Genomic DNA, 16693 nt, shown 5'->3' with positions numbered 1-16693 from the left:
TAAATAGATTACACATTTAATAGATCACATTTAATGTTTCATATTTAATGTTTGTATAGTATGTTAAAATAAAATTACCAAATAAACAAACTATAAACAAAAAGTTATATTTGTGTATATGTGACTTGCACAAGAGTATGCACATAGTGCAGACTATGGGGCTGATTCAGGTTGGATCGCAGTGTGCGATCCAACCGCAAAAAATGAGAAAAAGATGTGGGAACATGCGTAGCGCCTGCAAATGTGCCCGCATTTTCTGTGGGGGGAGCAGAAAATGCGATCGCCTCTTCCTGTCAATCAGGCACAGGAGGTAGAGGGGGCGACAATGCTCTGTTTCTAGGGCGGAGATGGAAAGTTGTGGGGGCGGAGGCGGCCAAATAGGGGGCGGTGCAGCACGAACGGGGGCGTGATCGCAGTGGCTGTGTGACATCATATGCAGCCGCTTCAAAAGGAAACATAGTAGCGGGCCTCCTGCGGACACAGCTAACCTGCGCCGGCAGGAGGCATCCTTAATTTCTGCTAACAAGCAGAAATGCATTCACAATTTCTGCTTGTTAAAGGGGGGGAGGCAGCCCCCAGCATGCTAACAAAAGGATGGCAAAGTCTGCTAATTAGCAGAATTTGCAATCCCTACTGAATTATCCCCTATGACTAGATGCAAGAAACGTATGTCTCATCTGGCCCATTTTAACAGCATTACAACACCTCCTATAGAGTCAGATCTGCCACTGTCACAGACAATTATCAAGCACTAACATGGGTGATAATTATGTCTGGAGTAGGGGGTCAGAGACAAAAACAATGCACTGTATTGAATGGTAAAGTTTGCTAGTGGGCCTTATATAATTAAAGCATACTATACTTTCCTGGATTGTCTGTGAGTGCACCCTCCTAAACCCTGTCCATAAGGGCTGTAAGTATCAGTGGGCGAACGGCAACAGAGCTTCTAGAACCCTGCAGCCTAGAGATTCATCTGGGCCTAGTGATCTCATCCTGACATCATGATGCCACATATTCAGGAGGGGGTTTCTGGGACAGGGTGGAATATCGCCCTGCTACTGCTCTGTTGTCCACTTCCCTAAAGAAGTTGGCAAGGGCTGAAAATCATATCATCATGGCCCATCTGTGTGATAGTATGAAATTCCAATTTGCTCAATGGGGGGAGCCATGATAACGTGAATCGTGCCACCATGTACAACTCCTCTGGAATAGATGCAAAAAGTAGACAAGTAAGACTTAAAGTTCCACAAATGTTATATTTTTAGACAATAACTGTATCTGGTATTTACACAGAGATTAACACAGAGGGGAAAAAATAGTATGGTTAGTGTGCCTTTTATATAAAATATTTCTATGTTTTATCAGAGTGCAAACATCTGCTGTTGAAACTACTGTACACATGCAAAAATATAAATGACACTGGTTAAGTTAGCTTTGGAGATACCTTTCTTCAGATGTTGAATAAAATTCTATATCCCGAATCTTCATTTTGAGAATGTGTAGCTCTTCTTTAATATTTTTCTTTTCATTAGTCAAATGGTGAAGTTCCCTCCTTAACTAGAAAAACACAATTTGGAGTATGTTTTAATCAGCAGGTTTAAGACAATAGAAAGTTGTGAGTACAATGACTTTTGGCGCCATGTGATTCAGAATTGGAGCAGTTGCAGGAAGACATAAACACATCACAGACTTCATTGCTCATCCCTATTGGGTAATGCTTTTTATCTCAATGGTTGGGTAATCTTTACATATTGACTTTAGCACACACATCTGAAGCAGCATAACTTGTTCCAGTTCCTTCCTATACAAATATGGACACCCAACAACCAGCAGTCCAATACTTTATGGAACCCAAAGTCATGAAAAAATAACATTGTTCCTTTGCATTGGTCAAAAGTCTTCTAAAACAAAAGAATTGTTACGTTTTTAAATCAGGTATAATTATGAATACGATTTTACAGGTTATAAACACATATACATAAGAAAAGGGTAAGTGCTAACAAACCACACTTGCCCACCTATGCAATTACTGGTTGTATTCAGGGCTATACAAATTGGTCATCCACATTGTAGAAGTAAAATAAAAAAGGTGCACCATGGAACGCATTGAGTATACAGACACAACACAAAGTATGTTCCAACAGAGGCCCTGATTCAGACATTGTACAGACATTCGGTTGCAGCTGTCCGAGGAGTTATGTAATGCACATTTGAATTTATGTTGCTGTGGCTTCAATTGCAGTGTGGGGTGAGCCGCAGCCTGATTGACAGGCTGCAACCATTTGGGGGTGGTGCTGTTGAGGGGTGTCTAAAATGCATATTCACTGGCTTGAGCAGCTTACTTGTATTGAACATTCTGAGCAACTTATGGGTTGCACAGATGTCTGATGTTTGCCACGATGTTGCCGACGGTGATCTGATGCTGCTTCTTCAAAGCAGGCATCAAACAGGTGGACATTTTATTACACCAACTTCAGCATTTTTATAACTTCTCCACTGTAGCCAAAGACACAGCACTGATACCACATGCGTCCACTTCTAAACCAGGCACAGAGTGCACTTGGGATGATTAACTTAATATATTCCATATTTAAAATAATTGTCACCTGCGAGTACCCTATGTTTTAAAAATGAAAAAAATGTTTTTAAAGTTATACGGTATGTATTGAAAATTTATCACAAATTGTCCTATCTAATTCATCAAAACAGTGAAATATCAAAAACAAAATATAGTGCGAGTGAAAAACTTTATTAATGTAAAAAAACCTAATCATAACGTAAACAGACAAATAATGCACACATAAACAAGAAACAAAAGACAAACACTGACCAAATAGAAACTGAAAGTTGATTAACTAACAAGCAAATGCACAGACCTCAATAGCAACAACATTAGAACTATGTAATACATTTGGAGTCTGTTAGGGTCTCCTGCCCTGTGCTGCCACGTCGTCATGGCAACCGGGAGACAAGTGCTAGTGGAGTAACCTGAGCGCAGCTGATACTCCGGTTCGGGTCTTTTGCTGTGCAGTGGTTATAGGCTCTGTGCACGGCAGGGGATCCGGTGCTGGGTTTTGTGCTCACAGTCTGTGAGGTCTGAGTGGGGCGTGGACAGCACCTGCTTTATAAGGCCTCTTTTCAGGGTAAGCAGATGCTGCTGAATCTCTGTTGGTTAGTCAGTTCATGAAAGTTAGCCAGTACTGTGTAGCTTTGTATTTGTTTGTTGCTTACTGCAAATAGGCCTGGGGATTTGGTATTACACTCTGCCAATCCAGACCTAGCAGTAAGACTGGAGTCAGTCGTTTAGCTTGCTGGGGTTCTGTTATTACTCTGTGAACTTAGCAAGTTTGCGGCTGTATTCTAACACTTGCCTGTCTAATCCTGTCTCACTGTGCTAGGTGTCAGGGGTCAGTTTAGTGGCAGTAAGCTTAAACCTGTGCACTGCAAGTGAGAATCAGGATTGTGGAGGCTCTCCTTGTGTCTATCATTCCATCTCTGACCAAGGAGTTTACTGCCACACCCGTTGGTAACCCTTTAGGGTTTTGCTGTTGCCCTTAGCAACAGCATTTCGGGTTCTCTACGTATTAAAACACAACATCTTGCTTTTTACATCTGAGCAGTTCTAATACAAGGGAGCTACCCAGTTCCTTAGCCTCTGGGCTTCTCTGTTCACTGTGTGTGTATTTTGTTACCCTATCACCTTCTGTGTACGTTATGTCATATTCCCCAGTTTGTCTGTGAGTCCATTTGTTTTGCATAACAGTTCAAACACCAGTACATTCCTGCAGACACTGGAGTGCATAACAGTTCTGACACTAGTACTTTCCTGCAGGCACTGGTGTGCATAACAGAGTCGGCATAATACATTTAAATAAAAGGTAGATGTATGATCAGAATCTATTAAAGGAGCCAACTGATTGCTGGAGGCCACATAAGTAGCTAAAGGGAGATGTATCGAACCTGAGAAAGAGATAAAGTTGCCTATAGGAACCATTTACTGTAGCTTCTCGCTATCATGTATCTACCACAGTCTATAAAATGACAATTAGAAGCCAATTGATTACTATGGACAACTTCTCCACTTTATATCTCTGTAAGGTTTAATATATCTCAATACTAAACTAGATCACCACACATCCTTTACCTTATAGCCTAGCTAACTGAATGATGTATGACAGAAATTATCTAGCCTTTGTGTTGTAATAATAGAATCCTGCAGTAGTTTCCAAACTCGATACTCAAGGCACCCTAAGGCCGGGTACACACTAGGACAACGTGTGTCCCAGCCGATGGCACGACCAATGGTACGATATATATTGCATCACCGTACATACTGCACAATTTAGAAGATTTTTATTTATCTGTGCTCAAGTATGGAAAGCCTTAAATCTGAACTATTAGGGTGCCTTGGGACCGAGTTTGAGAAGCACTTAGTTAAAGAATAGAATATGATTCACTTAACATTTTAAAATCTAGCAAATACAATTGTCCATTGACATCGGTGGGGGTGGGGTGATTGTGCCATGTAAATGATTGCCACTTTCACAAAACAGGAGAAATCTCCTGATAAAGCTAAATATTTATCATATATAATACCCTTTATGAGTTCTAAGAACACTGTACGCTAACTACGTATGAAGTACCGTAAGGGTACGCACGTTGCGTAACAATCGCTTAGCCGTGGTCGAGACGCTCAAGCGTTACGTTCGCTCACGGCCAAGAGATCACTGGCAGGCACGCTATTGGCTGCCGACTACCGTAATGATTCGCTATAGCGATGCGAACGCTCGAGACCACGAGGAGATCACCAGCGGCGCAGACGCTCACAATGTTAAACCATTGAATCTAAACCTTAAACAGTGTGTTATGCAGCAAACCCCTTGTGTAGTGATATGGTGTAAATGCAACACAGTATAACCTTACTAACTTAAAAGCAGTTTGAGCGTCACCGACGCTCTGAGAATACTTAACTCTATAAGAAATACACAGATACCTGGGCTTAGGGTCCAACGCCAAATATATATATATATTTTGAATGATATACTTGCAAAAGAATTAATACAAATACAAATCATACACTACAATATAACATAGACTAACTAACCAGGTAACTACACATAAAATACAATACAATTAAGTTTAAGAGAAAAATGAGAGAAAGAGAAGAGAGAGAAAGATATGGCCCATAATAACAAGAGAGAAACAGTATGATTACGGAGAAAAACTTACGCACAAGGGAAACGATCGCATGCGCCTCTGGACATCCAGCTCCCAATTTTCAGCAATGATAACCGTTGAAGAGTGAGAGCTGGATGTGATCGGCCTTTCTATTTATGCCCCACACACAATGCAATTCAATGGTCCCTACAATCTCATTGTTCATTGGACACAGGAATTCCTCCTCGCATTATAACAAAAGGTCATAGGTTGATTCATACAGGTGGGCTGTGACTATTTCCAACAGCTCAGGTGGGAGGGAAACTGGGTTTCCCGCCGCATGGGTAATAAAGTGCAAATACAGTAAATGTTCATAAACTTCTTATGCCCATAACTATTCGCACGAGCGATTGATCAACTTCAAACCAACACCGGAATGTTGCTAATTAAATATTCTTCCGATGGATACTAAACACCACTGTACTACTCCTGTCTGACCCTTTGTATCAAACAAAGAGGGATCTCTCTGTCGAGGAACATCCTATATTAACTAAACTTTCAGAATCTATCAAAGGGACCATGATCTAAAAAATACATTATATAGTGAAAACATGTAACGATTGAGTCGCACGCTACGATCACATAAACTCTACCGTAAATACGCATACCGTGCGCCTGCGGGTGCCCGCGACTGTGAGTATGCGCACGTACGGGAGAGCGTACGCATGCGCAGCACGGACCTGTGTGAGGTGCAAATATGGTAGTGTGCATAGAGATATTTTTCTGACTTTGACACTCCCAATGTCTCTCACTTTCTGATTCTCACACCCTGTTACATTCCCCCCAGGTTAGGTATTTTCCATCAGTATCCATGGCCCCCTTTGACTAATAGCAGACACTCCATGAACCCTCTAATGCAACATCAATCAACAACCTTTAATTATTTCATCTGGGATTTTTAATTTAGCATTTTAATTATTATCATTGGCCTCAATTTATTCTAAAAAGACTATGGCGGATATGTACTAAGCAGTGATAAACGTGGAGAAGTGAGCCAGTTGAGAAGTTGCCCATGTGTGTATAGTGTGTGTAATTATTTATGAAGGTTTGAGGTACTGGATAGGATACATGTTATCCCCATCAAATAATAGAAGGGGAAAAAATAATTTTTTGTAAAGGTAACAGTCATCTCTCTTCCCCTATCTCTTTGTATGTGTTTGTATGGTGTTGTATGTGTTTGTATGGTGCTTTGGCAGTTAAGTTCAACAACAATAACTTTAAGGTGGGTACACACTTAGCGATAATTAAATGACGTCGCTCATTTTGACCCTTCCTGAGTGACATTGTTTACTTTATCGCTAAGTGTGTATGCTGCCGTCAACGAGAGATACACGGCACCGCGGGTCGTTAACGACCCTTGGTGTCGGCCGTGCATGCAGCTCAATTTGGACTCCTCAACCAGGACTGCATGCATGGCCTGGCCGTGGCATGATGTCACTGTGCGATATCATTAGTGATATCGCATAGTGTGTATGGCAGTTGTTGGGCGGCCCGGCCCGTGATGGTAAACACTAAGCGACGTCACCTAATGTGTACCCACTATTACTCCTGTCCTGGTTTTAAAAACAAAACCAATCTTGGATCATTTAATAAAAAAGCAGGATCAACCCAGTACTAGTGCTGTGGTTACTGCCAGTCATATTACTTCTTAAACATATACTAAAGGAGTTCAAGGGGAAAGAAAGGGCAACTCAAATCTTTACAATATTTTACAATTGTTAAGAAACATTAACTCCAACAGGCCTTATACCACACGCAGTGGCAAGGAAAGGCTTAGACCATGGCCTTTATTTGGGAGTGGTTGTCCCGCTTCTGCTTTTTTTATGCACTATAATACCTGGAGGATATTTAATTAGAGATGAGCAGGTTCCCTGAGAACCGAACCCCCCCCCCCCCCCCCCGAACTTCATGCTCCGAGCCCGGATCCGAGTCTGACTCGGGACTTCCCGCCAGACTCGGAAACCAGAATGAGGCAAAACGTCATCATTCCGCTGTCAGAATCTCGCAGGTTTTGGATTCAACAGCCACGCGTCACCGCCATTTATATTCCGGACTTGGAGAATGAGAGAGACAGACCTCTCTCTGTGGGTGATGGCGTCGGGTGGGGTTAGTGTGTGCTCTGCAGGGGTGCTGCTGCCGTCACTGTGGTGTACCTGTGCTGTGTTAGGGGGGGATCAGTATGAAATACCTACAATCAAAATCCCGCGGTTAAAATACTGAAACCAATTGACCGATTGTCAAAATACAGACAAGGTCAAAATACCAACCCAGTCAAAATACTTAGATATTTAAAATGTTGACACAGTAAAAATACAGACATTTAAATTGCCAACAGGTCAAAAAAGTCGACTCAAGTTTTTCAGCATTTTTTGTTGTGTATGTCGACCTAGGTCGACATGGACACCGTATAAGTGTATGGTGTCACGCAGGCTCAGCACACTATTACATTCCCCTTCCGGGTCCACAGGGATGGTAAAGTATGAACAAGTCGGTATCAATGGAAAAATCATGAAAAACTAGTGTCGACTTTTTGAACTGTCGGCATTTTAAATGTCGGAATTTTGACCTTGTCTGTATTTTAAATCTCGGTATTTTGACCATGTCAGTATTTTGACCTTGTCGGTATTTTGATCATCGGTCAATGATTGTCAGTATTTTGACCATCAGGATTTTGATTGTAGGTAAATTGACTGCATCCTGTTAGGGGCGCTGTCCTGGCTGTCACTGGCTTTCACTGATGTTTCATGCACTGCAGCTGTACATGGGTGTTGCTGTCCTGGCTGTCACTGTGTTGTACAGGGTGCAGGGGAACTGTCCTCCTGTATGCTGGAAAATATAGGGGTGTTGCTGGCTCTGTATGTTATAAAAATTCAGGGGTACAGTTGTTAAAAATTAGAAGCACACTGCTCCTGTCTGCTGTAAAAGATAGGGGTGTTGCTGTTCAAATTACATTACACTGGCCCTGTATGTTGTAAAAATTCAGGGGTGCAGTTTTTAAAAATTAGAAGCACACTGCTGTATGCTGTAAAATAAAGGGGTGCTGCTGGCACTGTATGTTGTAAAAAATCAGAGGTGCAGTTGTTAAAAATTAAAAGCACACTGATCTTGTTTGCTCTAAAATATAGGGGTGTTACTGTTCAAATAACATTACACTGGCCCTGTATGTTGTATCAGGGGTGCAGTGAAAATCAATTTACACTGACCCTGTCTTGTATACTATAAAATTACAAGGGTGTTGTGAAAATACAGGGGTGCTTGCATTGTATGCGGTTGCAATATCTAGGCCTGACCTTCACAACACTGTATGGGAAGAGGAGGCTCCTACCAGCATTTGCACGCCCCCTGCAAGTGCTGGTAGGAGCACCGCCAGTCCAGTTGCTGATACAGGCTGAGTATCCCTTATCCAAAATGTTTGGGACCAGAGGTATTTTGGATATCGGATTTTACCGTATTTTAGAATAACTGCATTCCATAATGAGATATCATGGTGATGGGACCTAAATCTAAGCACAGAATACATATATGTTACATATACACCTTATACACACAGCCTGAAAGTCATTTTTGACAATATTTTTATAACTTTGTGCATTAAACAAAGTGTGTGTACATTCACACAATTCATTTATGTTTCATATACACCTCATACACACAGCCTAAAGGTCATTTAATACAATATTTTTTATAACTTTGTGTATTAAACAAAGTTTGTGTACATTGAGCCATCAAAAAACAAAGGTTTCACTATCTCACTCTCACTCAAAAAAGTCAGTATTTCGGAATATTCCGTATTTTGGAATATTTGGATGTGGGACACTCAACCTGTATTGAGATTGAGGATGTTACTGTAGAAGTACACCAGGATGAGGAGGATATGGGTGTAGCTGGCACTGCGAAGGAAGTTGACAATGAGGATTCTAATGGTGATGTGGTTTGTTTGAATAAGGCACCAGTGGAGACAGTTGTTGGCCATGGGATGAAAAAGCTCATTGTCATGTCTGGGCAAAATACCAAAAAAGCCCCCTCTTCGGTGTGGAATTATTTCTCCACAAATCCGGACAACAGGTGTCAAGCCATCTGTTGCCTTTGTCAATCCATAATAAGTAGGGGTAAGGATGTTAACCACCTAGTACCATCCTCCCATATACATCACCTGCAGCGCATTCATCATAAGTAATTGTCAAGTTCGGAGACTTTGGATAATAGCGTAAGCAGTCCACTGACACCTAAATGATGTGCTTTTGTTTGAATATTATTTCTCTGTGAGGATGAGTATGTAAACACTGAAGGGGAGGAGGGGGGGAAATCTGAGGATGAGGATGACATATTGCACTGTAGAACCAGTTTGTGTATTGACAGATTTATTGCTTCTTGTTTGGTGGAGGCCCAACCAAGCCAATCATTTCAGCCACAGTCGTGTGGCAGACCCTGTCGCTGAAATAATTGGTTTGTTAAAGTGTGCATGTCCTGTTTATACAACATAAGGGTGGGTGGGAGGGCCCAAGGACAATTCCATCTTGCACCTCTTTTTTTTCCTTTGCATTATGTGTTCTTTGAGGCCTAGTTTTTAAAACTGCCATCCTGTCTGACACTGCAGTGCCACTCCTAGGTGGGCCAGGTGTTTGTGCCGCACACTTGCATCGCTTAGCTTAGTCATCCAGCTACCTCTGTGCAACCTTTTGACCTAAAAACAATGAGGGTAATTCCAAGTTGATCGCAGCAGGAATTCTGTTAGCAACTGGGCAAAACCATGTGCACCGCAGGGGAGGCAGATATAACATGTGCAGAGAGGGTTAGATTTGGGTGTGGTGTGTTCAATCTGCAATCTAATTTGCAGTGTAAAAATAAAGCAGCCAGTATTACCCTGCACAGAAATAAAATAACCCACCCAAATCTAACTCATGTTATATCGGCCACACCTGCAGTGCACATGGGTGGTCATTCCGAGTTGTTCGCTCTGTATTTTTCTCTCGCAACGGAGCGATAAGTCGCTAATGCGCATGCGCAATGTCCGCAGTGAGACTGCGCCAAGTAAATTTGCTATGCAGTTAGGTATTTTACTCACGGCATTACAAGGTTTTTTCTTCGTTCTGGTGATCGTAATGTGATTGACAGGAAGTGGGTGTTTCTGGGCGGAAGCAGGCCGTTTTATGGGTGTGTGCGAAAAAACGCTACCGTTTCTGGTAAAAACGCGGGAGTGGCTGGAGAAACGGAGGAGTGTCTGGGCGAACGCTGGGTGTGTTTGTGACGTCAAACCAGGAACGACAAGCACTGAACTGATCGCAGATGCCGAGTAAGTGTGGAGCTACTCAGAAACTGCTAAGAAGTGTCTATTCGCAATTTTGAGAATCTTTCGTTCGCAATTTTACTATGCTAAGATTCACTCCCAGTAGGCGGCAGCTTAGCGCGTGCAAAGCTGCTAAAAGCAGCTTGCGAGCGAACAACTCGGAATGAGGGCCATGGTTTTGCCCAACTGCTAAAAATTTTCCTGCTGCGATCAACTTGGAATTACCCCCAATATTGTGAGTTGTGAGGTGCAGAGCCGGATTTAGGAGTCATGCCACCCCTAGGCACAATGATATTGGATGCCTTATACCGCCCGCAAGCACAATAATATTGGGTGACGAACATCCACCCCCCACCCCCCATTTACAGGGCTTAAAAACTCACCAGGCATTTCTTTGCTCGGGTGCTCAGTACCTCTACAGCCACTCCACCCGACCCGCCTGTCCGTCCGCCCTCTATCCACTGCTGCTCTAATGCGGAGGTGGCAGAGGAGAATGCCGTGCTGCGGCGCTGCACTGATGGTGGGGTGGGGGGGTGGCAGTGATTGCTGTATGCACATTGCGCCAGGTAAAGACTCTTGTACACATTGCATCAGGTAGCCCATTAAACATGTTGCACCAGGTAACCCATTATACATATTGCGCAAGGTAGCCCATTATACACATTGCGCCAGGTAGGCTGTTATACACGTTGCACCAAGTAGCCCATTATACACATTGCACCAGGTAGCCCATTATACATGTTGCACCAGGTAGCCCATTATACACATTGCACCAGGTAGCTCATTATACACTTTGCACCAGGTAGCCCATTATACACGTTGCACCAGGTAGCCCATTATATACATTGCACAAGGTAGACCATTATACACTCTGCACCAGGTAGCCCATTATGCACATTGCACCAGGTATCCATTTATACACATTGCACCAGGTAGCCACTTATTCACTTTGCTCCAGGTAGCCCCTTATACACATTGCGCCAGGAAGCCCCTTTTACACATTGCACCAGGTAGCCCCACCCACCTGCCCACGGTATCCATATAGTTATGTGTGCGGGGCGGGGTGGAGTGAGGCGAGGGGGCGGCCACATGGTTAAAAGCCAATCCTCGGTATACCGGGATTGGCCATTTTTCAATACCGATACCCGGGATTGAAAAAATGGCCCGGAATTGGCTTCCCTACTCACCACCATCAGCGCTGGCTTCAGTTTGTCCCTTTGGCCCTATGCTGCATCTCTGTCTTTACTTCTGCCCAGCGTGAAGCAGGGCGGAAGTGTGTAGCAGCGGTGTTGTTGGAAACTGCCGGGGGTGGGCTAGAGTGTTGTGGAGAATGGGGAGTAGGCATTGGCTTGGGGGTGGCTGCCCAGCATGGTGGGTGGTACAGGAGGCGGCTAGGGGGGGTGCCGGCCAATGTGCATGGATGCGGAGGTGGTGCGGCCGTCACATTGTGGTGCCGGGTGCCCATGCAGCGCACCTCCTCCTCATCAGCAGCACTAAAGTCTGGGGGGGCTGATGGTAGAGGGGAGAGCGGCTCCTCCTTCCGCTGTGGCCGGGACTTACAGACTTGGAGCCAGGCCACTGTCTGTCGGCGGCATACAATGAGTCAGTGTGACTCATTGTAATGGAATGCCGCTCCCAGCAGGTGCCGCCCGTAGGCATGTGCCTCATGTGCATAGTGACAAATCCGGCACTGGTGAGGTGTTCAGAATAGACTGGAAATGAGTGGAAACTAATGTTATTGACGTTAATAATACCGTAGGATCAAAAATACCCACAAATTCTGTGAGTTTAGCTGTTTTTATGGGTTGTTTTTTTCAATAATCCAGATCCAAAACCAAAACCCGAAAGGGTGGTTTTGGCAAAACCAATCCAGATCCAAAACACGAGCGGGTATCCAGATCCAAAACCAAAACACAAAACACGAAAAGTATCTGCCGCACATCTCTATATTTAATAAACATAATTATCTAAAAAAATCAAAAACAGTTGATATATTTTACAAGATTGCATGTGTGTACACACTAAGGGGGTAATTCCGACCTGTTCGCACGCTGCTGATTTTTGCAGTGGGTCGAACGGGTCGGCTCTGTGCATGCGCGATGCCGCTAATGTATAAAGCGGTTACAGCAGCGACCACAAGAAGATTGACAGGAGGAAGGCGTTCCGGGGCGTCAACTGACCATTTTCTGGGAGTGGTGTGGCGAACGCAGGCGTGTCCAGGTGTTTGGAGGGCGGATGTCTGACGTCAATTCCGGGACCTTCAACGCTGGATTCATTGCACAGGATAAGTAACTCTTACCCTTGTCTTGTTCTGCACAAAACAAGCGATCGCAGCCTTGCTATGCAAAAAAACACTCCCCCATGGGCGGCGTCTAGTTGATCGCACGGGCTGCAAAAAGTTGCAGCGTGCGATCAACTTGGAATGACCCCCTAAGGGCCTAATGCAGACCTGATCATAGCAGCAAATTTGTTAGCAGATGGGCAAAACCATGTGCACTGCAGGGGGGGCAGATATAACATGTGCAGAGAGAGTTAGATTTGGTTGGGGTGTGTTCAAACTGAAATCTAAATTGCAGTGTAAAAATAAAGCAGCCAGTATTATTTACCCTGGACAGAAACAATATAACCCACCCAACTCTAACTCTCTCTGCACATGTTATATCTCCCCCCCCCCCCCTGCAGTGCACATGGGGGGGGGGGGTCATTCCGAGTTGATCGCTCGCTTGCTACTTTTTGCAGCACTGCGATCAGATAGTCGTCGCCTGTAGAAGTGTGTATTTTAGCTTTGCAAGTGGGCAAACACCTGTGCAGCCGAGTTCTGCAAAAACATTTTGTGCAGTTTCTGAGTAGGCCTGAACTTACTCAGCCCTTGCGATCACTTCAGCCTGTCTGGTCCCGGAACTGACGTCAGACACCCACCCTGCAAACACTTAGATACGCCAGCGTTTTTCAAAACACTCCCAGAAAACGGTCAGTTGACACGCATAAACGCCTTCTTCCTGTCAATCTCCTTGCGATCGGCTGTGCGAATGGATTCTTCATTAAATCCATCGCTCAGCAACTATACGCTTTGTACCCGTACGACGCGCCTGCGCATTGCGGAGCATACATATGCGCAGTAGTGACCTGATTGCTGCGCTGCGAAAAACTGCAGCGTGCGATCAGGTCGGAATCACCGCCATGGTTTTGCCCATCTGCTAACAAATTTGCTGCTACGATCAACTCTGAATTACCCCCTATATCGTTTGTCTGGGAGGTCAAGGGAAATCGTTGACGACATTGCGTTAAGGTAATATCTATGGATTTTTATTAAAACTAAAAAATGAGGTACTTAAAATTCCAAGGGTAGAATTCAAATGTTTGAAAAGTCGGTTGGGTGTCTGTTTTTCCCCTGTCTATTAGATAGGAAAAAACAGACTCCCAACTGACTTTTCAAACATTTTAATCTCCCCCCAAGACTGAATTTATTAAAACCACGAGAGATACAGTAAATAAAAATTAATAGAAAATACCAGTGTTATGGACCATTGTCACAAGTGACAGTAAATTATCATGCTTCAAAGGCTAAAGATCATGCCAAGTTATAAAAGGGGCCGCAACTTATGGGACTTATTAGTTAAAACAGATGTCACCATCAAACCGTCAAATATACAAAAGAAGGCATGTTTCAAATGCCTCTCATGCAAAACCTGTAACTTTTTGAAACCTGGACCCTCATTTATTCTAGAGATGAGCGGGTTCGGTTCCTCGGAATCCGAACCCGCCCGAACTTCAGGTTTTTTTACACGGGTCCGAGCGACTCGGATCTTCCCGCCTTGCTCGGTTAACCCGAGCGCGCCCGAACGTCATCATCACGCTGTCGGATTCTCGCGAGGCTCGGATTCTATCGCGAGACTCGGATTCTATATAAGGAGCCGCGCGTCGCCGCCATTTTCACACGTGCATTGAGATTCATAGGGAGAGGACGTGGCTGGCGTCCTCTCCGTTTATAGAGATTCGAGAAGAGAGTGAGACAGTAGAGAGAGACACAGTAGTAATTTTGGGGAGCATTAGGAGGAGTACTACTACTACTACTTGCTGAAGTGATAGATACTTTTAGTGTGACTGTATTATCTGACTTGTGGGGGAGACACTGACAGTGGGGAGCAGTTAGAGTCTGAGAGCAGGACTCAGGAGTACATATAACGTACAGTGCACACTTTTGCTGCCAGAGTGCCACACTGCCATTGTGACCACACTGACCAGTGACCTGACCACCAGTATAATATATATTGTGATTGTCTGCTTAGGAGTACTACTTGCAACAAGTTGCTGATAGTGTGACCAGTGACCTGACCACCAGTTTAATAATCACCACCAGTTTAATATATATATATATATATATATATAATTGTATATAATATATATATAATATATATAAGTGTATACCATAAGTGTATACCACCTACCCGTGGTTTTTTTTTTCTTTCTTCTTTATACATACTACTATAGTAGCTTACTGTAGCAGTCTGCGGTGCTGCTGAGCTGACAGTGTCCAGCAGGTCCGTCATCAGTCATTACATAATAAATATATACTATCTACCTGTCCGGCTGCAGTACTAGTGTGATATTATATATATTGATTTCATCTCATTATCATCCAGTCTATATTAGCAGCAGACACAGTACGGTAGTCCACGGCTGTAGCTACCTCTGTGTTGGCAGTCGCTCGTCCATCCATAAGTGTATACCACCTACCCGTGGTTTTTTTTCTTTTCTTTCTTCTTTATACATACTACTATAGTAGCTTACTGTAGCAGTCTGCGGTGCTGCTGAGCTGACAGTGTCCAGCAGGTCCGTCATCAGTCATTACATAATAAATATATATTATCTACCTGTCCGGCTGCAGTACTAGTGTGATATTATATATATTGATTTCATCTCATTATCATCCAGTCTATATTAGCAGCAGACACAGTACGGTAGTCCACGGCTGTAGCTACCTCTGTGTCGGCAGTCGCTCGTCCATCCATAAGTGTATACCACCTACCCGTGGTTTTTTTTTTCTTTCTTCTTGATACATACTACTATAGTAGCTTACTGTAGCAGTCTGCGGTGCTGCTGAGCTGACAGTGTCCAGCAGGTCCGTCATCAGTCATTACATAATAAATATACTATCTACCTGTCCGGCTGCAGTACTAGTGTGATATTATATATATTGATTTCATCTCATTATCATCCAGTCTATATTAGCAGCAGACACAGTACGGTAGTCCACGGCTGTAGCTACCTTTGTGTCGGCAGTCGCTCGTCCATCCATAAGTGTATACCACCTACCCGTGGTTTTTTTTTCTTTCTTCTTTATACATACTACTATAGTAGCTTACTGTAGCAGTCTGCGGTGCTGCTGAGCTGACAGTGTCCAGCAGGTCCGTCATCAGTCATTACATAATAAATATATACTATCTACCTGTCCGGCTGCAGTACTAGTGTGATATTATATATATTGATTTCATCTCATTATCATCCAGTCTATATTAGCAGCAGACACAGTACGGTAGTCCACGGCTGTAGCTACCTCTGTGTCGGCAGTCGCTCGTCCATCCATAAGTGTATACCACCTACCCGTGTTTTTTTTTTTCTTTCTTCTTTATACATACTACTATAGTAGCTTACTGTAGCAGTCTGCGGTGCTGCTGAGCTGACAGTGTCCAGCAGGTCCGTCATCAGTCATTACATAATAAATATATACTATCTACCTGTCCGGCTGCAGTACTAGTGTGATATTATATATATTGATTTCATCTCATTATCATCCAGTCTATATTAGCAGCAGACACAGTACGGTAGTCCACGGCTGTAGCTACCTCTGTGTCGGCAGTCGCTCGTCCATCCATAAGTGTATACCACCTACCCGTGGCTTTTTTTTTTTCTTTCTTCTTGATACATACTACTATAGTAGCTTACTGTAGCAGTCTGCGGTGCTGCTGAGCTGACAGTGTCCAGCAGGTCCGTCATCAGTCATTACATAATAAATATACTATCTACCTGTCCGGCTGCAGTACTAGTGTGATATTATATATATTGATTTCATCTCATTATCATCCAGTCTATATTAGCAGCAGACACAGTACGGTAGTCCACGGCTGTAGCTACCTTTGTGTCGGCAGTCGCTCATCCATCCATAAGTGTATACCACCTACCCGTGGT

The 16693-nt window shown here is 43.6% G+C and overlaps 1 protein-coding gene across 5 annotated transcripts in view; it reads right to left on the bottom strand.

Annotated features, from left to right (window-relative positions):
- Positions 1–16693, bottom strand: part of PDE4DIP (phosphodiesterase 4D interacting protein) — a 1081329-nt gene that overhangs the window by 255534 nt on the left and 809102 nt on the right. For all 5 annotated transcript variants that reach the window (XM_063940306.1, XM_063940302.1, XM_063940304.1 and 2 more), the window contains one exon: positions 1445–1557. In XM_063940306.1, coding sequence (XP_063796376.1) covers positions 1445–1557 — 113 coding nt within the window. The remainder of the gene's footprint in view (positions 1–1444; positions 1558–16693) is intronic.

Source organism: Pseudophryne corroboree, chromosome 9 (assembly GCF_028390025.1).
Source record: "Pseudophryne corroboree isolate aPseCor3 chromosome 9, aPseCor3.hap2, whole genome shotgun sequence".
NCBI classification, from domain to species: domain Eukaryota; kingdom Metazoa; phylum Chordata; class Amphibia; order Anura; family Myobatrachidae; genus Pseudophryne; species Pseudophryne corroboree.
Note: the sequence above shows the minus strand (reverse complement) of the source record. Positions and strands in the feature narration are given on the sequence as shown.